General features: G+C 48.6%; 1 protein-coding gene across 1 annotated transcript in view; it reads right to left on the bottom strand.

Annotated features, from left to right (window-relative positions):
- Positions 1 to 5,238: 5,238 nt before the first annotated feature.
- Positions 5,239 to 25,021, bottom strand: part of LOC111158447 (two pore calcium channel protein 1-like) — a 32,729-nt gene continuing 12,946 nt past the window's right edge. The window contains exons 5-19 of the mRNA XM_022520468.1: positions 23,321 to 23,437; positions 23,104 to 23,222; positions 22,815 to 22,916; positions 21,305 to 21,431; positions 19,343 to 19,544; positions 15,573 to 15,717; positions 13,934 to 14,119; positions 12,825 to 12,889; positions 11,834 to 11,921; positions 11,180 to 11,249; positions 8,732 to 8,951; positions 8,493 to 8,583; positions 6,824 to 6,937; positions 6,461 to 6,585; positions 5,239 to 5,782 (exon numbers count right to left, since the gene is read on the bottom strand). Of these exons, the coding sequence (XP_022376176.1) occupies positions 5,637 to 5,782; positions 6,461 to 6,585; positions 6,824 to 6,937; positions 8,493 to 8,583; positions 8,732 to 8,951; positions 11,180 to 11,249; positions 11,834 to 11,921; positions 12,825 to 12,889; positions 13,934 to 14,119; positions 15,573 to 15,717; positions 19,343 to 19,544; positions 21,305 to 21,431; positions 22,815 to 22,916; positions 23,104 to 23,222; positions 23,321 to 23,437 (1,917 nt within the window). The 3' untranslated portion in view covers positions 5,239 to 5,636. The remainder of the gene's footprint in view (positions 5,783 to 6,460; positions 6,586 to 6,823; positions 6,938 to 8,492; positions 8,584 to 8,731; positions 8,952 to 11,179; positions 11,250 to 11,833; positions 11,922 to 12,824; positions 12,890 to 13,933; positions 14,120 to 15,572; positions 15,718 to 19,342; positions 19,545 to 21,304; positions 21,432 to 22,814; positions 22,917 to 23,103; positions 23,223 to 23,320; positions 23,438 to 25,021) is intronic.

Genomic DNA, 25,021 nt, shown 5'->3' with positions numbered 1-25,021 from the left:
AAATCAAGTCAGGGACTTCACTGACTGAGCCCCCCAGGCACCCCAAAATTTGTCTGTTCTTTATTGTACCGTTCTGCAGTGCTGTCCCTGGGAAATGTAACAGGTATAAACCTTAAGCTTCTTTATTTTTTAAAAGCACCATTCAAAGGAATATATCCCATCTTGTAAATAGTTTTAGAAGCTGTATAAATCATGAATTACCTCTACAATTATAGCAGCCAACTTAGCATTTATTGACTTTTAAAGCTGGAAGTGTCCTCCCTCCTTTCTTTAGCATTATGTTGAAAAGAAATCTGAGGTGACACCCAATTCAAGAGCACAGAGCAAACTGCTTCGTCCTCCCACCCTTAACTCCCAGCCACCAGGTACCTGTTCCAAGAGCAACTGTGGCTCACTTTTTTTTTAATCTTTACAAAAATGATTCTATGCATATTTCTCTGTATTTTTCATACCACTGGCATATTGTGGTTTTTTAAAATTTAATGTATGGGGTGTATTTACATGTAGGATGGTCTCATTTTTGTTAATGACACTAATATTTCATTATATGCTGTATCTGTAAATTCCTAGAAACAAATTGCAGGGTCAAAGGTTGATGTATTTAAAATGTTATGTTAGTGGGCACCTGGGTGGCTCGGTTGATTAAGCGTCTGCCTTCGGCTCAGGTCATGATTCCAAGGTCCTGGGATTGAGCCGCACATCAGGCTCCCTGCTCAGCGGGGAGCCTGCTTCTCCCTCTCCCTCTGCCTGCTGTTCCCCTGCTTGTGCTTTCTCTCTCAAATAAATAAATAAAATCTTAAAAGAAAAAAAAAACAAAAAAAAAGTCCTCTAATTTTTTGATACTAGTACTGATTTAAATACTTAGGACTAAGCTTTTGGTTGCTTAAATCAAATTAGATCTAATTTTTTCCTATTTTTCCTAGCTGGTAGTTTTGAATATATGAAGCCTGTTCATTTCTGTTTAAAAAAAAAAAAAAAAAAAAAAGGCTTTTCGGACAATTCTTTGGAAGTTCCCTGGTAAATAGTCTTCAGTATGAAAACCCTGTGTATGTCTTTGCCTGTTTTTCACTGACAATTTTCCTCTTACTGGCTGTTGAGAAGAGGGCTGAGCCCCGGTGGCAGCGGCCTCCCCGCCTCCTGCTGTAGAGGGAGCTCTTCTCACCGTGACCCAGTAAGCTCACATGAGAGAGACATGTTCCATCATGTTGGAGAAGCACCCGTCCATTGCTTCTTATAAACGTGAATTATGACATGTTTCTAGTTTTCTTGCCCGTCTTTACACATTTAGTGACAAAATAATCAAGTACTGATAAAGCCAAGTTTGTGGTTTTTTTTTTTTTCTTTTGAAAATGACTGTTTTCAGGGGAAAGCAAGACAAAAGAAGATAAGGCTGCTGTTTGCTAACCTAAGAGCAAAATGTGTCCACCCCTGAAAGGCAGCTGGGGGTGCCTTCAGTCTTGGGCAGGGAGGACACTTGGTGGTCTGGCCCCTGTTGACATGCCCTTTGTTCCCACCAGCCAATTTGCTATTACAGGATCTCCAGCTTCGATCACATTCCCGATCCCCTCCGTGTTATTCACACCAATAAACTCAGCCTGACCACGGTGTCGTCTCAGCACTGCTGTTGCCCATCTGGTGTCTGATCTATGCCAAGGGCTTTACTTAAATAAACTTCACAGTCTCATTTCCTAGCAACAGCCTTTTCTCCAGGGAGAAAGGCTCCATCTGAACAAAGTAAGTTACTTTAAGCATTTCAGCCAAATAGTCTTTTTTTTTTTTTTTTTGGTCCATTACTTGGTACAAATTATAGCAATCATCTTTAATTATAAATTAGTTGTCTGCATTGCACACACACACATCCAATGTTTATCTGCACAAGGAAAAAAGCTCTAACCAAAGGACAGCTGAAATGTATGTATGAGAAGTCAGCATTGGGAGGGAGGAAATACAGCTCACGCCAGTAACGAGCCTGAAGTTTCCCCGAGAACAGAGCTGGGTCTTTTCCATCCGTGTCCCCTGCAAAGCTGAGCAGGGGTAGGTTATGCTAAGTGCTCCGACAATGGCTAGACTCAGCGTGGTTTCAAATTTAATATCTGCCTCGGGTCAAGACATCTCGTATTCATTCTTGGCCCTGGACTCCACGTTCTAAGTTCTAGCTAAGAATCAATCTGGTCCCGACTCCTAAACTATCAGTACCTTTTCCCTGTGGATCACATCTGTGGTCTAAGGAATGATTCTAAAACTGACTTTTCTAAAGACTAAGGACCTGCAAGTGTAACTCCCGCTTATCAGAAGTAAGAGCTATTAAATAGCTGGGCATTTCGCACAGTGTCTAAGGACACCCACAAGCTATTACTACCCCACACCTTCCTCTGCCACTGATCCTAGGACTCCTCATTCTTGGTCTTCCATTTTCCTCATTCCTGGAGTCAATCCATCTGTCCATCGGTTCCATTCTGGAATGTTTCAGACGAACCCATGTCTGGACTGGCCTGGTTGTAAGCAGCCTAAGGTGCCGTAAGAGAGGAACCTCTCCCCACTCCCCCCACCCCTCCTGCCGCCCCAACACACACAGTAGTTTAGAGAAGACAAGTTATTAAAGTCTCCTGTTACAGTCTGGGGGTAAGTGACGCCGTGCTGGCACCAACTCTGCCACCCTCCACAGAAGGCTTCCAGTATATTCTGATTGTTGCCATTCTTAGTCAAGAAGTGGAGAAGATGGAGAGACTGCTCCGGAGGGCAGGGCCGGTAAGGTGCAGACCTGGATTGGGCTCACAGTCCAAGGGGCTGACACAATCATGTTTCCCATCTTCCTGCCAGGGAGACAGGAATAAAGTGGCCAGCTGGGAGACCATGTGCCAAAACGTGAGGGTGACACGTTCACTGAAAGGTGGAAGAAAGACCCAGAGAAAGGTGCCAATGGCAACAACTCTTGTTAGTGCTTCCTCTGAGACTGTTTCCTTGAAGGGGGCAGTGGGGCCCCCTGGTGGCCATGGGGACTGCTGCAGGTCAGGAGTACTTGGCTCCAGTCTCTCCCACCCAAAGGCTCATCCGTCAAGAAAATTATAAGAGGGCGCCTGGGTGGCTCAGTTGGTTAAGCCACTGCCCTCGGCTCAGGTCATGATCCCACATTGGGCTCCCAGCTCTGAGGGGAGTCTGCTTCGCCCTCTGACCTTCTCCCTTCTCATGCTCTCACTTCATTCTTTCTCAAATAAATTAATTAATTAAAAAAATCTTTAAAAAAGAAAATTACAAGACAGGGTTTAACTCTGTCACTGTTTAATGTCGAACAGGTGGAACAACATATAGGTCCACCAATAATTCAAGTTTTCAATCAATCATGAAACACTGATGGCATGCAACACTTGGCTGCATTGTGTGTGTGTGTGTGTGTGTGTGTGTGTGTATACAAACACACGTATATCAAGATGAAAAATACTGCTAAGTGAAAAAAGGCTCTTGAACTATATATACAAAAATGTCATGACATCCCACTTAGGATAAAAAATGCAATTACAGTTGACCCTTGAACATGAGCTTGAACTCATAAGCAGGTCCACTTATATATGGATTTTTTTTTAATTACAGAACTGTAAATGGATTTTCTCTTCCTTATGACTTAATTAACATTTTATTTTCTCTAGCTTTACCATAAGAATATAGTATATAATACACATTACATGTAAATTACATGTTAATCAGATGTTATGTTACTGGTAAGGCTTTTCTGGTCAACAGTAGTCTGTTAGCAAAGTTTTGGGGGGAGTCAAAAGTGATATGCAGACTTCTGACTGTGCTGGGATCAGTGCCCCTATACCCCACCCCGTGTTGGTCAAGGGTCCGCTGCACATTCATGACAGACATGACTGTAAATGGGTAGGTGTGTTTCCAGAAGGACAAACAAGAAACTCAGCATTATCACTGGGAAGGGGGCTTCACATTGTGCACAGAAGAATAAAGGGGAGGTGGGCGTCAGGAAAAGGAAGAATACAGAGCAACTTCTGACTTTTTACTATATTTCTGTGTTGAGTTTTTTGTTTCTTTTTTTTTTTTTTTTACAATGACTGCATAGTTTCTCACTTAAAAATGCCCAGCACGTGTTCAAGTTAAAAAAATTAAGTTGCCACTGGGTACACTGAGCGTATAATATTTAGTATAACAATACATGTTAGGTATACGAAGAAATAAGAGCAGTCCGGAGGGTAGCAGGACTCCATAAACCCCATAAGATGGGGGTCAGCAACATCCCACCTTCTGAGGATCGTCATGGTAACAGAATTCTAAAGCAGCAATGCTGGATACCAGGTGTGGCTTTGAACCAGAAACAGCAGTCTGTGAGAGCAAGCATAGAAGGGGCAGGGTCGGCATCCGTCTGCCCAACCTCCTCCTTCAGCCCCCTAGTCTTGGGGTGGGAGGTACCATCCATCCCAACTGTGGGGGGGGCAAAAGGGGAACACAGGCATGACGGGGCATGGTCCGTGGGGAGCCGGGGTATGATGCCAGATGATCTGGCCCCAGAGGCTGTGCCCGAAACTTTGGCTTTGCTCCTACACCAGAGGTCACCTTCAGAACCGAGGAAAAGGCAGCCCTCCCAAGCTAGCTTCCGCTGTCACCCTGATGGGACACATGACTCAGGCCTCTCAGAGACCTCAGGTCATGGACCCTTGCCTTACAGTGGGTCCCGTGGGGGGGGGGGGGGAACAGAGGAATGAGGAATGAGGAGTTACACCCTGACAACTCGCTCAAAATGTGATTGCGAGGTACAGTAGTAGCCGGATTCGTAGAGATGGAAGGGAGGTAGAACAGTGCCTGCCAGGGCCTGGGGGAGTAGGGAACAGGCAGCGACAGTTGACGGGTTACAGTTCCACTGGAGATGACAAAAAGTTCTGGAGATCTGTTGCTCAACAACATGAATATACTTAAAACGACGGAACTATACGCTTAGAATGGGTTACGATGGTGACTTCTTTGTTACGAGTATTTTCCACAATTAAAAATTTTGTTAATAAAATGATTTTAATTTCCCAAAAGGAGTGTGTCACTGCATTGGGAGAGCACCAGCTAGGGAAAGTGACCTCAAAGAGCAACTTACTCAAAATCTTGCTATCACTGTAATTTAATGAAAGCTTTGAGAGCCTTCCCCAGAAAGAGAGGCAGTTGTGACAGAATTTTATTTTCACATGCGTGTTTTTCTTCATTTTGAATAAACACTGCATTTAAGAGCTGCTATACTAGATAAAGTCTTTTACCATATTTAAATATTCAGAAGTCATTCACATAACACTGTAGCATAGGATTTAATAGAATAGCAAAATATCATATAAAAATAAATGAAAAGCTTCCATATCCCTACCGAAAGGACTTCACACACGTGCGTGCATGTGTATGGTAAGTGCGCCTCATAATCTCTTCATAGGTCTTCCCCTCCTTACTGCTCTGACCAGACCCCAGAGCCACCCCAGGCAGGACACTCAGGGGCAGTCTCTCCAGCCCTTTCCACTGACCGCTCAGGCAGGTGCCGCTGATGTGCAGGCCGGTCACAGCACAGAGACAACTTGGGCTGGAAAAATTATCTCCAGACAACACATAATGGCCGCTGAGCTTGGTTTCTGGGTGTGGAGTTTTCCAGCCCAGAATCACGCACTGTTTTCAAAATTGGGAGCCTTGGGATATATGTCACTGGGCGAGAAGTTCAGAATCTCATCCAAGGGTGGGCCTTCATCCTCCGGAGCAATTTCGGACTCAAACATCTGCTGTAGCAGGGCGTCCACGGTCCTGTACTCTAGGACGAAGGAGAAAGGCAGGCACGTGGGGTTGCACATGCTGGGGTCGGAGAGAGCAGAGCCCAGCCCGAGCAGACATAGGCTTTCTGGAAGAATGGCCCCTGAGCCAAAGACAAGGCTCTAAGCATGGCTAGCCAAACAGTCTTTGAAAGAAAGGATGAGGAAGTCAGAAAAGAATCGCTCATCTCTGCTGGCCCAGACTCCATGGAGATCCGCAGCCATGGAAGGTTCTAGAGACCAAGGAGCAGGTCTTCCCTGAAGGACAGAGGAGAGTGACAACCGCCAGGGGCGTCCTGCTCCTGCCACTGTTCCTGCAATCTATGCTTTGCTGTTCCTTCTAGGTTTAGTGCAGGCACCCCGGCCAAAGCCCAAAGTGACAGTCGGGTTGCTCTGGGTTACTCGGCCAATACGGCGAATAAAGTAATTAAAGTTGGGAAGGGCTCCTATGCCCTGCACACGTAGTTGAGGCCCTGGGGATACCACGGGAGGCAAAAAGACAGGGCCCAGCACACACGGAGCTGCAAGCCTACAAGGAAGACCGACGGCGACCAAACTGTCACTCAATGACAAATGGCATGCAGCTGGCATGGCAGGTCAGATTTGCATTCTGGAAACACCTCACCGGCTGCAGTGAGGAGCATGGATTGGAAGAAGATTTGCACTGGGTTAAAACTTACTTTTTGATGCAATTCTGAAGTACAATCCTTTTAAGGCCTTCCTTTTGTTGTCTCCATCATCCCCACTAAAGCCACTGTCCTTGACGTCCATGTTATCAACAAGCTTCCCATCGTGCATTTCTTCTCTTCAAGGAAGAAAAGACATGAAACAGGGTCAGGTCCCTCAGCTGAGTCCCTCATGCATCCTCCCAGCCATGGCTCCGTGTCCCCATCCAGTCACATCCAGGGCTCTCCTCTGGTCAGTGAGGGTCCCTGAGAACCGGCGCACAGGCCCACGCTGGACGCCATGGGGCACTGAGGGAGTGAACGTGGCCAGTCCTCTTCCAAAAGTCTGAGTGACACCAAGGGGAACACACTACTTACTCTTGGATTCCCACTCCAAGCTCTTGAATCTTCCTCTCAATGGCAGTTTCGACTTCACTTTTTTCTAAGGAGTATGCCACAAAAAACGCCTCCAGGATGAATGCTATGAAAATACTGAAAAAGAGTGAGAGGTAGAGGGTGTGAGCCATGGTACAGGTGACATGAAATCCTAGTTCCAAAGAATGTCTGAGCCTAAATAAGACGGCAGCCCATTGTTGCCAAGACAATACAACATGGAAGGGAGAAATGACAGACACAACACTTCTCAAGGATTGGACCGAATTTTCATTCATTTGGAAAAATCATTCTTCTTTTATAACCTATTTAAACAGTGAATATTAAAAAGAAAATATACTTTCTTTCTAGGGGAAGCTTAAGCCAAATAATTGTTGAATTATTTCTCTGTGAATGTCTCAAGCTTCCGCACAGCCTGGTGGGCTGAGCAAAGGCACAGAGGGACGACTTAGGGATGTCTGTCTACGAAGACATCCCAAGATGTACAGCTCAGCGATGCTTCCCTCCTGCCCCCGATAACAAAGATAAAAAGCTCACTTTGCCCTCCCTGGGCATCTGCTTACATTCCAAGTGAAACTAAAGTCTCTCCCCACTCCCCCAAACACACACACACAGGAGAGGACGGACAGGCCCAGCAGTTCTCTATAAGATCAGTTTCCTTCTCTTGGGGTTCCCTCCTGCACTCCCCCTCCAGCTGGTATGCGCCACACTGCTCAGTGGGGATCAAGGTTCGAAGTTTCAGGAAACTGACAGGAGAGGGGCAGAAATATCCCTGTCCCTGCTGGTCCCAGGGCTCTGGTAACCTCTGTAGGTGCCACCCAGAGAGGCACTTCTCTCTTGCTCCTTTTACATCTCCTGTTTAGGTTGTGTAAGGACAAGCAGGCCTGTCGGAGCTACCCATGGACCTTCTTCCCCTCCCCTCCCTCAGCCAGGATTCTTGAGTCCTTCTGGAACCAAAGTCAGTACGGTGGTGGCTGGCCACCGCGGGCCTGGCGTGACAAGAAAGGCATGGGTGCTGGGCTGTCCCCCCAAAATGGCAGGCCCAAAGCTGTGAGAGGGGTATGACAACCAGAAAACCTCTCTGGAAGAGCAGTCCAGCCTTCGAAGGGACCCAGGCTCAGGTCCCATGAGGAACGAAGGAGCAAGAATCAGAGATATAGGACTATTCTATAGTCCTATTTACAATCTTTTATTTTATAGATTATCTTATAATCTTTTATTCCCTTTTATGCTCTTTCCAGTGGTGGGATGTCACGGTGGCTCTCAAATAGCGACTGAGGGCTCTCCTGGAAGAGGGGCTAGGACAGAGAGGGAACAGAGTGGGACAACTAGGGAACCGACTGGGAGGCTCTGAGAAGCCAGCAGATGGCTGGATTTCAGCAGAGGGGGAACGGTATGCTCGAGGTGTGCGGTCTGGGTCGGGAAGGAGAGGATCACTGGCCGGGGCACCAGGGTCCTTCTGACTCAAACAACTTAGGAGACTGGGAGACGTGTATTCTGGTACAGATGTGCACTGGCAGACAGTGATAAACGCCAAGTGTGAAGGAAAGTCAGACTCCTCCCTTGCAGGCCCGCCCACAGCGCACACCAGGTGGCTGGAAGAAGGGGGAGGGGAGGAGACGTGGACTTGTCAACCCGGCCGGAGTCAACTCACTTAACGATGAGAATGACGACCACAACGTGGAAGCTGATGAAGTACAGCTTGGCCGCCTGGTGAGTCACGAGGGCAAAGCCGCCTGCGAGGAGTGCGCAGCTAAGGAACCAAGCCTTCCGGGAGCTCAGCAGGGTGCTCTGGGTGCTCCTCGAAGTCCCTCCGGGCGCCTTTCCCTCCCACCCCAGCCCAGCGAGCAGACAGCCTGGGGGGGGGGGGGCATGCCTTCATGGAAAGGATATTGTGCCACTGGTTAACCACCGTGAGCTCCATGAGCACGATGAACGAGGAGGCCAGGTCATTGAAGTTATTCTTGCAGTACTTGTCCCGGGCAAACGCTGAGTCTTTCAAGGCTGGGTTCCCACACACCAGAGCATCGGGGGTGGTGAGATTCGGGTCGAAGAACCGGACTTTGCCGTGGAATGCTTCCATCCCGATGATAGCAAACACGTAGTAGACCACCTGCAATGGGCAGCCTTGGTCAGCAGGGGGCGCACGGAGCTGCGGCGTCACAGCACGGGGCCAGGAGCCTGCAGGAGGGGGCCAAGGACTTCGGACAGAGGTGGGTCACCTGGGCAGAAAGGGGTGCTACTCTTTTTCCGGGGTGGCTGCCCTCCCCAACCCAGGCCTGAGCGGTGTCAGGGTGGGGAAGGGTGGATGCCGAGGGACGGAGGACAGGGCCAGCGGGACCACACCACGACCCCTCCCGTGGGCGTACAGAGTCAAAAACGAAGCTGCTGGGCAAGTTAGTGGCTTAAATACTTAATATTAACAATGGTTGGTCCTCTAGGAAAACAATAATAAAGTTGTATCTTTACCCTGTTTTTTATAGGAAAATAAATTCCAAAAGTACCAGAGGGTCAAATGTAAAAAAAAAAATGAAAGAACTGGAAAAAAAATTTTTTTGAGTAGGAAAAGGCCCCACTAAGCATGATTATAAAAAAATAAAAGATTATAAGATAATCTATAAAATAAAAGATTATAAATAGAACAATAGAGTTTATTTAAATTTTTATACAGCCCCCAAAATACACAACAAAAATCCTCTACATAGGGGAATAAAAACACTTCAAAAAACAAAACAAAACAAAACAAAACAAAAAAACAAGGGACAGAGAAGGAAAAGTAATTCCACTATAAACTACTTACCAACAGCCTATTTCCTTAATTGGCAAAACACTCTTGCAAATTGTATTTAAAAACGAACAGAAGAATGGACCAAGGATATGAACACGCAGTTTACCGAAAAATAAAGGAAAGTGCCCAAAAGAACACGGAGAAGGTGCTCCGCCTCGTGAAACACGACAGAAGCACAAGGCAGAGCAGCACAGTGCCATTCTGTCCCCAGTTAGACTGGAGGACGGGACAGTGATTCGCAAACCCCAGCTGCGAGGAGGGCAGAGGAACAGGCTGGGACACGCTGTCGTTAGGGAAACACAGGGAGCACGCCTTCGGAAGGCCACGTGCCACCATCCACCCAAGGTCTGAACACATTTCCCCTTCGACCTAGCAGCACGTGACAGGGGACACACCCGGTGGGAACAGAAGCGCTAAGATGCAGGTCCAACAATGGCCCTGCCCGTGCCCCTTGTGATGGCGAAAAGGTGGGATCACCCGGTGGTCTGTCCCTTGAGGGGCTGGTCAGATGTGTTCTGGAATCTTCCCTCCGTGGAACACTTCTTTTTTTTTTTTTAAGATTTTATTTATTTATTTGTCAGAGAGAGAGAGCACAAGCAGGGGGAGCGGCAGGCAGGAGAGGCGAAGCAGGCTCCCCGCTGAGCAAGAAACCCGCCGCAGGACCTGAGCCAAAGGCAGACACTTAACTAACTGAGCCAGCCAGGTGTCCCTGTGGGACACCTTTAATCACAGCAGAGCGGACATGATGCGTGTGTCCTCCAGGACATATGACAAAGATATTAGGTGGAGGAAAGCCAGGCAATATTTTGTGTGGATTCTTCCAGCTGACTAAAGAATAAACCAGACACATACAGACACATCTGGGATGTACTTGTCGTATACATAGAGATATTCAGAAAGAGTAACAAGAATCTTTTAATAATGGTTGTCTCTGGGAAAGATGCATGTGGGGGATGGAAATGGGACACTTGAAGTCAGCCTTCCATTGTTTGGTAGAATAGGATTTCTTACCTTGATAACAGAAAAGCAAAGCAAGGACACTGCGGCGGTGTGACCACAGGTAACTGAGCCCCCTCATTCACGGCGTGGGACCCCTCCAGAGTGGGAGCCCCCAGGCCTCTCACAGCCCTGGGTGGCTGTGTTCTCACTGCTGGGGATCTGAGGGGCAGGCAGGCTTCAGCCACAAGCTGAACAAAGGAGGATCTGAGGCCAGGGTAGGGGGCAGACAGCCATGAGCCAGGAGGGGCCTACACCCCTGAGAAGCACCTGCTGGCCAGGCACACCCACCTGGACTGTGGATGACAAAGAGACCACGACTGAGTGAGCCCACTGAAGTCATGGTGTTTATCGCCGTAGCCATGAACCTTAGCTGGCATACACCCAGTGTTTCCAGACACTGAATATTTCTAAACAGGCCCACAAGACACCAGGGAGTCTCATTTACTTCATCTCCCTTTCTTTTCCTCACTTCAAAGAAGGCTTCCCGAGAGCTGCTGAGAATGAACGTCTCACCACTTGTTCACGCAGAACGGTCACAGGCGCGAGCCACTTACCAAGATGAGTCCACCAAACGTCAGTATCGTGGGACCAATGTTAATTAAGGTGGTCACAATAAGCCGGAACCTAGGATGAAACAAAGTTTGTACCACAAGAAGGCAGAAGGGAAGCCATCAGGGAAAACCAACACCCCACCAGCAGGTTTGGCTTAATATCCCCTCCCCCCGGTCCTGGACCTGTTCTTTAGACACTGTCAGGAATGTGCCCTTTGAGCTGTGCACCACTGGGGAGTTACTCAACCTCTCTGAGCTTCATTGTCATCGCCGGTGAACACAGGGTCATAAAGGCCCCTATCTATATCAAGTGCGGTGGGAGGAATTGCACAAGACAACGGTGGGCACACTTGGAGGAGCCTCAGCAGCCACCAGAGCCACCACTCTGCAGCCATGCACAGCAGGCACGGTGACGGAAAGGGCCAGGGGGACAAAAGCAACGGATGGAACCCCTGCCCTCAGGGAGCTGCCCTCTGAGTGCTCCTTGCCATCTTCGCAGACCCCCCCCCCCACCACCACCACCCCAAGAGTGCCAGGTCCTGCACACAAGGAGCACTCGGGGCTTCTCACAGGGTGTGTTGATGGATCGGAGGCAAGAATGGTTTCTGGCAGGCTGCGGGGTGGGAACCCCGCGAGGGCACATCACCCCGTCTTTACCTCTGAATGCTGACAATGACCCGTAGGAGCCGGAGGATCCTCAGAATCAAGACAATATCCAGGACCTGCTGACTGTTGTATTTGCTGGCTAGAAAGAAAAACCGCAGCCATATGACGTTCTGTTTTGTGAGTGCCTCGGGCCTGTCCCTTCTATTCCAGGAGGTGTGAGGTCTGGGTTCAGGGGAGCAATGGGGCTTCACCTGCAGAGCCCAATGGGGGCTCCGAGCAGTGAGGAAGCAGGTGCTGAGTGAATGGCTCATGCCGCTCTGGGTGTCCCTCCCAGCCCCGACCTAGAGAGTCATGAGTCGGTATAGACTTCAGACTGGCCTTAAGAAATGACTGTCGATCAGGTTCTACAGAACACATTTCTACAAGCTCTTCCTTCCCCAGTATCCCTTTCCTAGAGTCTTGTTAGGAAGCTGCACTATTATAGAGCCCCCATCGGGCTCCTTGCTCGGCGGGGAGCCTGCTTTTCCCTCCGCCCCTCCTCCTGCTTGTGCCTGAGCACTCTCTCTCTCTCTCTCTCTCTCTCTCTCTGTCAGATAAATAAAAATAAAATCTTGAGCTGCCCTATGTCTAAACAACGCCCTCTGCTGTCTGCTGGTAGGAGTGCGTGCGTGGCAGGTGGACTGAAGAGGACAGCGGGCCAAGGACCATGCAGAATTCCCGCTGCGGCCGGACCCTGGGGGGCGAGTGAGATGGGCAGGGGGTCAAAGGCATAGAGGTTAAGCCACGAGACAGAGGGCAGTTTTGGAGAGGAGCGGACCAGGTGGGTATCTGGTGTGATAGATGCATACAAATGTGTTCTCTAATACACAGTTAAACACAAAGCCACCAGCCCTCTCCAGAGCATGGAACACTCCTACTAACCCTCTTGTGTCTCCACTACCCCCTCCCAAACCCCTCACTGGTGTGCGGCGGAAGTTCAATAAAGACACCACATTGAATGCATGGTCCCAGGAGGTGGCGAAGCCAAGAGCCCGGCACTGACCTGACTGAATGGTGGTGTTGGCCACAGTGGCCACCAGGGCGGCGACGATGATCAGTGTGTCAAACCTAACAGTGCAGAAGCAAAGTTGGTGAAGGCTGGAGGGAAAAGACTGTCAAGTTCAGGATACAACCCACCCCGAGAAAACCTGAATCCGGTATCTTATGCAAAGCAATGAACCGGCCATGAAACTGACTTCTATAACTTTTAGAACAGCGGAGACAAAAAAAGAAACGCTGCATCTGAACAATCCAATGATCATTTACTGGCTGCTCCAATGAACCCCCCCAAGGGGATTTGCAGCAATCACGCAATTCTTACCACTTTGTCTTCCAAAGTAACTAGATCCTTGCAAAGAGACTTTGGCACAGTTTCAGAATATACGGTATAATCTTTCTTGGTATTAATTTTACTAAGTGTTTGGTAACTTTTTAATGGAAAGGGGTAATATCCATCATAGCGTTACTTTTCTTTCTGACAACAGTGCCAAAGCACTGACAAGACTGGGTAGTTCCTCTCTGGCCACACGCGCATCCTAGAGAGCTTCCTGGCACCGAGAGCAATGATCACGGAGATCTAACTCTGGTAAGACAGGCGTGTGTGTGCCTTATGTCTCTGCGTCCTGCAATTCTTAACACACGGTGGCATCTGAGATGGTCTGCAGCATGGGGGCGATGGTTCCAGACCAGGAGGTCCCTAGCCTGGAGAAGAATGAGGCCCCAGGTGACACATCCCATGTGGGAAAGAGCTTGTTAACAATCTCATTGTCCAGGCAGACACATGCCACATTTTTTGATAAAAAGACTAGGGAATGGGCCAAGGGAGCTATGGAAGGGCCTCCTTGGGTATAATGCTCTAAGGTCCTTCCCAAACCCAGGATGCCACGATCTGTGATTCTAATTTTAACGAAAGGTCGTTCAAACTGACCTCATAAAATAACAGCTCCGTCTGTCCCAGATGTTCCCACACCCCCAAGACTGCATGATAAGATGCCCCAAAACTAGGCATCTGGAGCTTGGGAAAACTACGAGATTCCCCCAAACAGCCAGAAAACCCCCACTCTCTGCCCACAGACTCTGCCCCCACCCCCTCCCCAGAACACACATGCTCACCAGTTCCAGAACTGTTTCTTGCCAAAATAGGCTCTGGGCTCGTACGTGTACAGTTTAAGAAAAATTTCAATAATATAGAGAGAAAGGAAAAGCCACTCTGCGTAGGAAATGAAGGGGTTTTTCTCATCCAGGGCGATGAAAATGGCATTTATTAGAATGATGATATCATAAACCCAGACAAAAATCCTGCCGTGAGGGGAAAAAGAAGAGACTCTATCATCCCACGTTTCAGTGAAGGGAGCACGTTCAGAGGCTTTTATGGGCTACTTTGTTCCCAACAATGTGATGACTAGGAGATACCCCCAACCCCCATCCCAACACACACACACATACACATGCACACTCGTGACTCAAGTTAGTAAAGGTTCCAGCACGGCCAGGGTCCTGAAATTCACCTGCCTCCCCCTGATGCTGGTGCAGTCCTTCGGCCAAGGAGAAAATGAAGACGCAGTGACCAGGGGTGGGGGTGGGGAATAGAGGCCTGGTTTTCCCAGGTCCCCCTCTGGGGGCATGGTACCTGCATCAGACAAAAGCTTAGGCAGAAATGGGCCTAGGAGAAGGTTTAGGGCTTAGCAAGGGATCATGACATCTCTTCTACTTGTCCCCAGAAAATTAACATCCTTCACTAAGAAAGTTTCTGAAAACCTCTTCACCCCTAATGCACACAAGCCTTCCCTGGGACTGACATGTCCATCTTCCTCACAGAGTCCGGGGTGGGATGGGTGAAAAACGATCAGAGCTGGGCTCTGACCCAACTTTGCAATTACAGAGCAGGTTGCTCTGCTCACGTACCTGTCCCCTGTGCTCCAGAGAACCCCGGGCGAACCCTGGGCATGGCCTCAGGAAGACAGGAGGGGCTCCTACCCCACTGCTCTCCGTGAGGCTGTAGGCTAGGACCCTGGATGCCGCACACGGACACACAAACATCCAGCATGTGAAACACATCACAAATTCAAGGCTGGGATCAATGGGAAGAAACCTCTACATAAAGGGCTTTGGTAACTGTCGAACACGGGCAGCCCCTACAGTGTGCCCGCACCACAGGCTGAGCCACCTTCCAGGGTTTCTGAACCATTCTCTTCCGTGAAACACCAAATTCAAGGACAGCAGGGGGATGAGCCACTAATGACAGGGGCACTCCAGGCCACGCATACGAAACCTAAGCTCTCCAACCAGAATGAATGGTTTTGTTCTGGAGTCCACTTACTTGAGACTAAGACAATTAATTGGCCTTCTTCACGACCATTCTGCTAACTCAAATTCGTGAGTTTTTAACCACTGACTTTACAAAATCAGAGTGTCGTCCGTGAAAGCAACTTCCTAAGGACATGGGTGGGGCTGGAACCTTCTAATTTCGGAGAGTACTTAGCTTCTCGGGCTCAGAGAGCACATCCAGTCTGTGGCCCTTGAGCATCTTAGGAAACAGGGCAGAAGGAAACACAATCGAGAAGCCCGTCCTTTTGGTTAAGGTCACACAAACCACGTCCAGAACCCTTTACAGGCCTCCCTAAGAAACCAAAAGCAGGAAGCAAGGGGCTGATTTACAGCTTCAATAATGAAATACATTCAGTCCAGACAGCCTTGGCAAACCCCTCTATTTTTAAAGCAACTTGAGAAAAACTGCCCCCATCTCACTTGCCTGTGCCGAACCATCCTCTGGACCAGGAGGCTTGCGGACGACTGGTAAACCCGTGGCATCCACTCTTCCAGCGGGTGTCTCTTGATGTTCATGGTGACTACCTGAATGTTGAGGAGGTCAGCCAAGCGTAGAAAGTTCATTTTGTCTACAATGTAAAAAAAAAAAAAAAAAAAAAAAAAAACAAAAAAAAAAACTGATCCCAAGTTTTTGGGATTTGCCCACTGCGACACTAAGGTTCAAAGAGTGATGTCAAGTCAGCGCACTCTTGTTTCTACATTTCCCAGATGAAGATCTGAAGCTTGAACACCCAAGGTCAAGGAGCCAGCAAATGGCAGAGCCCCCCACCTGTCCTCATTCAGACCTGCAGCCGACCCAAGGCCACCAACCGTGGCACGTGATTTTGCTAGTTCACAGATGCTGCTCCCTCACCCCTGCCTTCCACCCACCTTCCGCCTCACATGCGCCCCCCCTGCTTTCAGTGTCTGCCTGACTTAACTTTCCAGCCTCAACTCTACCAAGCCTCCAAGATAGGTGTAATCCACACCCTTCCTCAAGCCCCTGTCCTCTTCTCTGCACCTCCCTCCTTCCTGCCCCTTCTCAGAGATTCACTCAGACCCACAGCTTCCACAGCAAGTTGGCCCGCCAGCTAGGCCAAAGTTCGCCAAGCACCTTCTTGACAAGCCTGGCCCCATGCAACTACCAAGCTAGTGTTCTCCAGACCCGCCCACTGCCCAGGGTCCCTACCCCGTGCACCTCTCCCCAACCAGACAGGTCGGATGCTGACCACGAGTCAACCCTGCTTGTGCATGGACTTCCTGCTCCATACAACTGAATGAATTTCACCTCAATGGATGGAATCAGAATGTTTAAAGGACATTGCTGTTCCCCACAAAGTCCTTCTTACAATGTTTTTCCAAGTTTTCTTTGAAAACTAAGTTGAAGTTTAGAAATGAAGTTGACATTTGGAAAATTTAAAGAAATCATCGATGCAGAGCGGGTCTAGCCAGAATAACCGGCAAAGGATGGAGTGGGCATTTTTTATGCCATGCAGGGCTTCTCATTCCGAGGGCCTGGCGGATATCCACGGCTCTGTTCCAGTTTTCAGGAGCAAACAACAATGAATGATGGCTCTACCACAGCGTGGGCTGTGCGAGAAAGATGCCATCAACAGATGCCCAGGCAAAGAACAAGACTCAGGCCTGGCAGAAGTGTGGCCTTCTCTGAGGGAGGAGCCTGAATCAGACACAGCCTTGAGTGATGTGACACACTCATGTTGCTATCTTCCCTACTGGTGGTAATGGTCCTAAGAACATTCTGGAAAAACATGAGGCTTCTCGCTTCTGGAGGAGTTACCATGTCAACCAGGCCCCACGTTTCCTTTGCCATGGCTATTCTTGGTCAGCGTGAAAACATTCTACAGCACAGCAGGTTTGGGCCATGCCTCATTCTCAGGTTCCTCTGCTCCCTTTTGTCACTGACCAGCCTCCTTAGGTACCTCGTACAGGCCTCACCCTCTGCAAGGTCACTACCCACATTCAAAGAAGAACCTCTGCAGATGGGCAGAGGTGGTGGTGGTGTTCGGTACCTGGATCTTCTCTGGCACTCTCTAGAAAGTTGTGTGGTGGCCTCAAAGAACCCCTCCTTCCTCTTGCTCATGGAATTCATGGAGGGATACATCCAAATGAGTAGGGGAGCCAGGAAACTTAAATGGGTCTGGTATGCTCCGTATTTATCCCACACAGCTGAATGGCATCGTTTAAGACCTACCCTGCTTTCAGCCCAGAACATGGAAGAAGCTGACAAGACAAAGAAAAGCAATTCATCCTCCCACTTGGGAAATGACTGTCGAAAGTTAGACTGACCTCATCAACAAAGAAGTTCATATGAGTATGTCCTGGGGACCATGTGTATCTTCTCTGAATGAGGAGACACCCAAGTATATGGGCCTCCCCACGCCTGACAGACAGAGACAAAGATTACTAAAAGCCCCCATCCCTAGGTTTGGAATATCTCAGCTTTTACTACCAATCCTGGAATTCACTTTAAAGAAGGAACTGCAAAGAAAGCTCGTAAGACCCTAAAGATTCATTAGCAACTTCAGAGTCCCAATCATCTAGAAGAAACAGAGGTACTAAATCATCAAAGGAGAATTCTCAAAAACAGAGGGGCTGAAATCTGGGAACGCCTGGGCTAGAGTGACCAGCCACGCCACCCCAGTTCTTGAGGTGGGACATCCAGGGGGACCCAAGTCCTGACCGTCTCCTCTAAGTACTAGAGCAGTGGTCTTCAAAGAGTGGTCCCTGGGCCACTGCTGGGCCTGTCCTTGTGTTCCCCACCCTCCATGGGATAAATGCTGAATATAGAAACTTATAGAATGATGGCCAGGATCATGTCCGCTGACTTTAACAAGGAAAAAATGGGACTTGGATTTTACACTTTTTCATTTCATTTTCCCGAGGATTGATTTTTGCTGTACTTCACCGAAGTGTCACCAAAATGACTGGTGGGACATTCAGCAGCTTCACAACACACAGCTTAGGAAGCACTGTGCTCAGGGGTGGCCCAGGACACCAGCTGCCCTTCCCCATCATCCGCACAACTCTAATCCTGACACGCTGAATGGCACAGGGAACCCCTGCCCGTCCCTAATGGGGGACACCAAGGCAATTATTCAGGTTCTAAGAAGCCTGGCTCCTGACTCGATCTTCAGAGCCACAGCATAGAGCGGGATGGCTGAGGAGACTTGCTTGGGGCTCAAGGGAAGTCACATGTCAGATCCTGCTCATTCAAGAGGAGAAAGGCCCTCTTCCATCCTGGATCCCAAACTCTCACTGGAAGACATGAGCTCCGCCCATTTAGCAGTGTCTTACTGTACATCTCTCTCTGTTCTCTCTCTTCGAGTAAGTTCTAGAGACTCGCTGTCATCTCCTTCTCCCACCTGCGTGGAGTCCTCCTAAGGCCCACAGCTCTGCGGGACTTGTTTGAGGGTCCTTGTCTCAGGTAAATTTACATCCGGTCAGAGGTATCCCTTCCCTTTTGGTATATTTCCATCTAGACTCTTCTGGAAACAGATGACGTGAGGATGTTCTAGAGTTTGGGATATATTTTAGTCACCTCACATCTTGTCACCACAATTTCCCGTTACGTGACTACCAGAATCTGGGGCGGTTTAGCCCAGTGACAAAAAGCACAGGCCTTGGAGTCGGACGGCCTTGACCACTTTGCAGCTGCGCAGCCATGGGCAAACTCCCTAACTTCTTCCAGTCTCACTTTCCATACTGACAAACAAGGACGACAAACATCCCCACCTCAGTGATCGCGTACACGCCACATACAGAAAACAGTCAGGACAGCGGCTCACGCCTGACACGCATAGAACAGATGTGAAGTACTATTCGTAATAACGACCAGCCACGAGTGCCTGAACTTTAGGTTACTTTCAACTTTTTGCTTTTGAAGACTGAATGTGACATAGATGCTGTCCCTAAAGCAGGGTCAGCAGTGGAATGACCGGGACAGGGTAAGGGCTTTAAGGTCTCTTCACACGTTGAAACTCGCATGGGGACGGCCCTGTCAGAACACAGCATAAGGCCCCGAATCCCACTGGACTGTTCCCAACAGAGGTGCCCACCTATATTTTTATTTGCAAATTTTAGAAAATTAAAAAAAAACACACACAAAACAGTAGTGCTGTTTTACGAATTGCTTTCGGGAGCCACCCACTTTGGAAAGTACGGCGAAGAGGAATGTCAGAGGCCAAGGCTTCTTACCCACGTAGCCCTTCTGTCCCTCATCGGAGATCCTCAAAAGGAGCTCCAGGTGGGGACTGCTGATGTGTGGCATCACAGTCCTGGCCAGCCGCCTCCACTGGGCCTCCATCACCACAAATTCTGAGCCCACCTTGACCTTCAGAATGTTGAAAGCCTCCATCATTTTGTGACGTTTCAGGTACACCAGCTTGCGAATCTCGTTCTTTAAAAAACAGAATTGTGGTCTTTAAAAGAAAAAATCAAGAAAGTCTTGTTCCTTTCCCCTAAACGTGTCAAGATAATTGACGAGCCAAAGAGAAGGCACCGATGGGTCTATTATTAGGCAAGGTCTGTAATCCCTCCCCAGCCGCAGGTCCACGAAGCTAATCCGTCCCCATAAATGAAACTCATCTTACCAAGTCTACGGGAGGGAGCGCGTGAAGGATAATCTGTGTGGTGAGAAACAGAACAGCAGGAGGCAGACTGGTCCCAACTCCACTCTGCCCGGGAGGAAGGGAGATTCCAGAAAGGAAGGAAATCGGGTGTGCTGCTGAGACACGGGAAGACCCCGAAAAGGGAGAAGATAGAGCTACCATTAAGTCAATCAAGAAAGAGAAGGGGAGGAGGAGAAAAGTCGGGGAAGTGAAACTTGGCTAGAAGTGATCCGGAAGGAAGAGGTCGAGAGCAGGAAGGACAGCTGGGCCTGCCTGGAGCTGCCATCTGGCCTTGGCGCAGGGAATCTTCCAGGGACAGTAGGCTGGACGGGCCTCCTCGGGTTACAGTCACCTGAAGGCCACTCCTGCTGTTCCCTGTAACCCCGTTACCCAATAACATCATCACTTCATTGATTACATGGCTAGGCTGTAAATTTTTAAGGGGTGTGGGCTGTATCTTAATTGTCTTTGACTTCTCAACACTTGGACTAGTGCTGGGTGCTAAAGCACATTTAAGATGTTTGCTGACTAATCCCTGTTGCAGAGGATGACCCAAAGAAACACTGCATTGAGACCGGGGAGCTACAGCAACAGTTCTGTCCAGCAGTGACAAAGGAGAGGCACGCCAGGCTCTTTAGGACAGCCTCTTTCCACCCAGAGGGAGGAAGTGAGAGTAGGAGGGTCTCTGAGGCCTGGCCTCCGGGGCAGGGCCAGCTCAAGTCTCCACAGTGCAGAGACTCCTCAGGACCGGGTCAGGCCAGACACCTTCCAAGGCCATTTGGGCCAAATCTCAGACTCAGCCCCACCACCCACTTGCTTCTCCTTAGCCACAAACCTTGAAGTTCTCCCTGACTTTCTTCTTGTTCCCTGGTGGCCCCATCCCTATGCAATGAAAAATTCAGAACAGAACCAAAACGATCAAGAACTAGAAGGCAATGTCTTCCCTTAAGGAAAGCCTCTCTGTGCAGCTAGTTTTACAAGATGAGAAAGCAACGAACCAAGCAGAGATGTGTGCGGTGGGGGTGGGGGGGGGAGATAATGCCGCTGAGGCATCCCAGTGGGCGCCAGGCTGGACATAAAGCAGCCTCCACCCCGAGCGGTCAGAACCCTCTGCCCCCGCAACACCTCCAGGAATTCTCCAGACATAAATCAAATAGGCAGGTACCCAGGCAGAAACTATTGGCTTGAAGAAGTTTCTGCTTCTGCCGGAGAGCAGAAAAGGAGTTGGCGGCTTGGGGAATATCCCCAACTCTCATTCTTACACAAAACATTTCAAGGAGCCATGAACAACTTCATGCCTTAAGAGCAAGGAGCAAAGCAAGGGCTGCTGCTGCCCATGATGTCCAGACGCACTGTCAGAGCCATAGCAAAGACCGCTAAGGAACCGCCCCACCCAGCAGAATAGAGCAAGACACCACAGAAGTCTTCAGATCGGCTGGAGCAAAAAGAAAAAGGACACTTTCAAGTCCAAAGCAAATGTGTTCGCCAGTGGATCCAGCCCAGATGCCCAGCCCCCTGCCACCACCCCCCTTCCGCTCACGCACGGTACCTTCAAGTGCTTCCTATAATTGTTGTAGACCACAGCCAGAAAGACGGACATGAAGATGTAGGTATTGATGATGATGTAGGTTATGAAGTACAGAGAATACCACCAACTGAAGTTATAGGCAGGCATCCTAGAAGGAAAGAGTTGCGCGGCATGTTTTTTCATAGCCTTGGCCCCCAGCGCACAAAAGGCCAGCCTCGGGCACAATCCACATACACGAGGTGCAGCAAGTCCTTCTCCCTCTCTCACTGTCCCCTAGATGGTGTAGTGCTGTGCCATGAGACCGCAGAGCCATCGCCGCCCCTAACGCTAAACAGCCAGCTCCACGCTTGCCTTCTTGATTTCTTAGTGCCTTACGGAGGCGGCAACTAGGACTTGGGAGATCCCTCAAGCCCATTCCCTCCCTTCACAAGGAGAAAATCAAAACCTAAAAAGGCAACTGACTTGCCCAGAACCAAGGAAGGAATCAAAGTGTGGCTTAGGCTTATATTTAAGGCTCTTCAGGACACCAGGATGCCTTGCTGGCGGGCCAGGTCATTTTCTAGCCACTCGAGGACATGAGAAGGAAAGGGAACCCTTAACAACGGCGCCAGGGCGAGAGGCATAAATCAGGATGTGTGCTCACTCCACCTTTAATGGAAATTGGATTTCATACATTTCATACAGGGAGTCGGGGGGCATGGCCAGCCGGCTGCCCAGGATCTGAGAGAAAGATCCAAGAGGACGCACGGAGGGCCAGAACTGCGCCTCGCCACGAATGTCTGAGCCAGACCCAAGAGTGAGCAACAACCGAGATCAAGTCAATGTCATGAGCAAACGCAGAACTAGATGACAGAAAGCCTTCCCCTGCCCTGATGTGCAGTATGGCCTGAGGTGGGATTGACATTTCCAGTTAGAGCCCCGTCCATGCCCTGGCCCCCAAGAGATGTCTACTCAGCGTAGCACTGTTTAACAACTTTACTTCCACAAACAAGGTTAATCCATAATACGAAGGACAATAGGGGGGTGGGGAAACCACCACAGGATGTTTTCTTCCTAAGAAAACTCCACATGTGTGGAGAATTGGCATTGTGAGGAGGAAGGCACCAACTACTAATCTTTACGTTTCTTTCCTGTTTCATTTAACCAGAAAAGCACATCGATGTTTAGGAGAACAAGCCATGATTCCTTTATAAACACAGCTTAGTGTTTAGATTCAAGACTCAAAAAAGTCCCAGAATAGAAAGCAGGCTCCAATAGTTAAGACTGGTATCTCAAGAGATGTCTCCTGTTGCTTTCAGTTTAAAAAAAAAAAAAAAAAACACCTCAATTTAGTTTTAAATAGAGAGAGGGTAGGCTATCATCAGTGCAAACTTTTTACATTCTTCAAAAATTTTTACGATGAACATGAATAAATAGACAATCACTGTTTCTCCTGTCTCAGCCCTGCTGGTGTCAGGAGACAGCCGCCTTTAACGAAGTGAATTCCATCATGGTAACAGGTGCCCGTGAACGTGAGTCAAGATGAACGTACATGACATCGGGACTGTTGGCAGTAGTGACCAGCACGTAGAGTTCAAACGCTATCTCTAGGATATTTGTGAAGTACGGCAAGCCTTCCACTGTCCGAAGACCCCTAAAAAGGAACCAAAAACACAAAGTGAGAAACTCACACACATAAATAAATCTGTGGTTTTTTATAGACTCTGCCCTGGAGTGTCTGAACAAGGAAGATGGCACCTGGTGACAGATTCTGCCACCAAGGGGCTGAACCCAAACAGAGGAGAATTCACAGGCAGAAGTTCCCGGAACAGTGTGCTCACCGATCCCCAAAAAGCTTCAAGGCCATAAGGGAGAATATCAGCACACTGAACATGAATAAGAGGAAGACGTAGAGAATGTCAGGCAGAGTGTTCCGGATGCTTCTGAAAGTTCTTCGGATCTGTAAGGACAAAATTTAATTTCATTTACACAAAAATCAGCTCATTTTCTGCAAAAACAAAAACCAAGCCCTTGCGTTATCCTAAGGAATATCCTTACCTGACGACTTTCAGGGAAGTTAATTAGGAAGACTGGCCTTAAGGCCCTTGACCATCGAACACTGTGGATATTAACAGCTTCCAGGGAACCATAGATAATCAAATCGATCAAGGTCAGCTGTGAGAGACAAGGGACAAAACTGTCAGTGTCACCCTGCTAGAGGACACACATAGGAAGTGACAGTGTGGAACCCAAAGACCCCTCCCGGATTTAGAAATATTTCTAAAAATAAGAAAAGTACAGAGAGAGAGTGTCTCCATATTCTGAGGGTTCAGCAGATGGGTGAAGGGAAATCACAACAAATGTTTCGAGCAAGGTGAGAAGAGACCTGGGCATTCCAGGCAAACGAGCCATCACAGGTTGAGGAGGAGGTAGTGGTAGGTTTGTGGGGCAGCAGGCAACTCGGGCCAGCCAGAGTGAAGAGGGCCCCGTGAAACATGTTTGTAGGACTGAGGGCACTGGGTAGTCTGTGGAGCTCACAGTCATCTTGGAGCAAGGGAAGGAAGTGATGGGAGATGCACTTCCAGAGAATTAATCCAGCGGCAGCATCTAAAATGCACGTATCGGGTGGGGATCTGAGGTTGAGGTGACTGAGGCAGCTCCTGAAAGAGGTGACCAGGGCCTGGACCATGTTGTGGGAACAGAATGGCATGCAACAAAGAGAGCATGGTCACATTAGACACTACTGCAATAGTCCAAGCGGGGAGAATGGAAACAGGTCAAGAGGCTTCCTGAGGGGCTCTGGGGAAGCCGGATGCAAGAGAGAAGAGAGATTCTTGACTAAGAGGACTAGGAACTGGGTGTTGGGACTTAAGGCACCACCCACAAACAAACAGCTAGGGGAGTGGTGGGGCGAAGAGGGTTTGTCTCATCATGTGTGTGTTAACACACAGACATAGAAACTGCTAGCGAGCAGTCGGCCACAGACAAAAGAAACTCAGAGGGGAAACCAGTATCAGCTACAGTATGGGGATCCCTACCTACCAGTGCTTGTGGAAGCTCTGGCTTGGAGGTGTGCAGACTGAGCAGGGAGGTTAATCAGAACCTCTGTTCTGCTCTTCTGCTGACTATGAAGTACTTTTATCTAATCACCGAAGGGGCCTCTCTGGGCATAACCACTTAGCATATACCCTCCGAATCTCTCTGTGAATGTCATACACATTCTTTCCTTTTTCTTTTTAACAAAGATGAGCTCCAGCTCTATTGTAACTTGTTCTTTTGACTCAATGAATGATTAGCACCTCCCCTTGGTAATAGACACAAACACTGCTTTAACACTATTTCAAAAGGCTGAGTGGAGGGGCCACATTTTATATAACATGTATCTACTGTCAGGAAATCGAGTTGTTTCCAATGTTTCAGTACTATGAACAGTTCAGCCACGACCAATCTTAGGGATAAAATCTTTGAACACATCCTTCTTTCCTAAAGATAAATTCCCAGGAATGGAAATCCAGGGTTTTGAAAGGAACTACCTCACAGCCTTCCAGAAAGACAGCTTATTTGTCCCGTCAGTGAGGTAGAAGGTTCTTTTTCCTCTCCATCTTGCTAACACTGTTTCATAGGCGAACACATGATATTTTATTGTTTTAACATTATATATATATATAAATTCTTTTTTTTTAATTAGAGAAATGACATGTTTTTTCTTAGCTACCATTATTTTTCTTCTGTGAGATGCCTTCACCTATTTTTGGCACT

Source organism: Enhydra lutris, unplaced genomic scaffold (genome assembly GCF_002288905.1).
Source record: "Enhydra lutris kenyoni isolate GAN:26980312 unplaced genomic scaffold, ASM228890v2 scaffoldscaffold59, whole genome shotgun sequence".
Taxonomy (NCBI): Eukaryota; Metazoa; Chordata; class Mammalia; order Carnivora; family Mustelidae; genus Enhydra; species Enhydra lutris.
This window is presented reverse-complemented; position numbering and strand designations above follow the sequence as displayed.